This window comes from Nicotiana sylvestris, chromosome 8, assembly GCF_000393655.2.
Source record: "Nicotiana sylvestris chromosome 8, ASM39365v2, whole genome shotgun sequence".
Taxonomy (NCBI): domain Eukaryota; kingdom Viridiplantae; phylum Streptophyta; class Magnoliopsida; order Solanales; family Solanaceae; genus Nicotiana; species Nicotiana sylvestris.
The window spans coordinates 174,633,421-174,634,720 of record NC_091064.1 but is presented as its reverse complement, the minus strand read 5'-3'; the positions used below and the strand labels follow the sequence as shown (position 1 = coordinate 174,634,720).

The window sequence follows — 1,300 nt, the reverse complement described above, 5'->3', positions numbered from 1 at the left end:
CTACCCCACCCCTAGGGTTAGAAAGAAAGGATATCACAAAAGGCTCAAAATAACTTGAATAAGTTCAAAATTACAACTTTTGGAATCAGATCTCTTACAACAACCGCAACTTTCTGCCCCAGTTTCTTTGCTTGGGGACTTTTGAAATTTTATTTTGATGGGACCGAACCGTGAGGCTGCCTACGTATCCTTAAAAAGAATCAGGTCGAACGTAGTTCATAACGTAGGAGTTGCTTTGTTTTTGTACTTTTCTCTTTCTTTTTCTTTCTCTCTTTTCCTTTTCTTTTCTCTCCTTTTCTTTTCCTTTTCTCTTTTTCTTTTTTTCCTTTTCTTTTTTTTTTCCACTCTTTTCCATTCTTTTCTTTCTCTTTTCTCTTCTGTTTTTCTCTTTTCTTCTTTACTCACCTTTTGCGTTCGTGTTTCTGAATTTCGCTACTGATCCCAAAAGAGGCGTATGAAAGGAAATAAATAAGGCTCAAAGTGGTATCAAAGGATAAAGTGTATAGATAGCAGAATAAAATGTCTTCGTCATTCCAATCCTTAAAATATGCCAAGTACAAACAACAATTTAGACAAAACAAAGAAATCATACATAATATCTTTTGACTGCATCAAAATTGATAGCCAAATCTATACATTTGCCTTCTATGTTTGTTAATTACAAAGCATCATTGGACAACACTCTTGTTACAATGAACGGCTCCTGCCAATTTGGGTCGAACTTTCCTTTCGCTTCAGTCTGATGTGGAAGGATGTGTTTCAATACTTGCTGAGCCACTTCAAATTTCCGAGGACACACCTTCTTGTTGTATGATCTTGCCATTCTCTTTTGATACAACTGGCCACGACACACTACTGCCAGTCTCTTCTCATCAATCAAACATAATTGCTCTAGACGGGCTTTGACCCACTCATCATCATCAATTTCAGCTTCAGCAACAATCCGAAGGGATGGAATTTCAACCTCCATGGGTATCACTACTTCTGTGCCATATACCAACAAATAAGGAGTTGCACCTACTGAAGTACGAACAGTACTGCGATAACCCAACAGAGCAAAGGGCAACTTCTCATGACATTGCCTAGAACTTTGCACCATTTTTCGAAGTATCTTCTTTATGTTCTTGTTGGCTACCTCGGCTGCTCCATTCGCCTTGGGGCGGTATGGGGTGGAATTTCGATGTGTAATCTTAAATTGTTGACACACTTCCTTCATCAGATGACTGTTAAGATTAGCACATTATCTGTGATGATCACCTTTGGGATTCCAAACTGACAAATGATATTCTAATAAACAAAA

General features: G+C 37.9%; 1 protein-coding gene across 1 annotated transcript; it reads right to left on the bottom strand.

Annotated features, from left to right (window-relative positions):
- Positions 1-658: 658 nt before the first annotated feature.
- On the bottom strand, positions 659-1,099 carry LOC138876035 (uncharacterized). Its single transcript, XM_070154921.1, has one exon. The coding sequence runs from the start codon at positions 1,097-1,099 to the stop codon at positions 659-661; it is 441 nt and encodes a 146-aa protein (XP_070011022.1).
- Between the last annotated feature and the right edge of the window lie 201 nt (positions 1,100-1,300).

Coding starts and splice junctions, on each gene's coding strand:
- LOC138876035 (XM_070154921.1), bottom strand. CDS start 1,099: ATGGTGCAAAGTTCTAGGCAATGTCATGAGAAGTTGCCCTTTGCTCTG.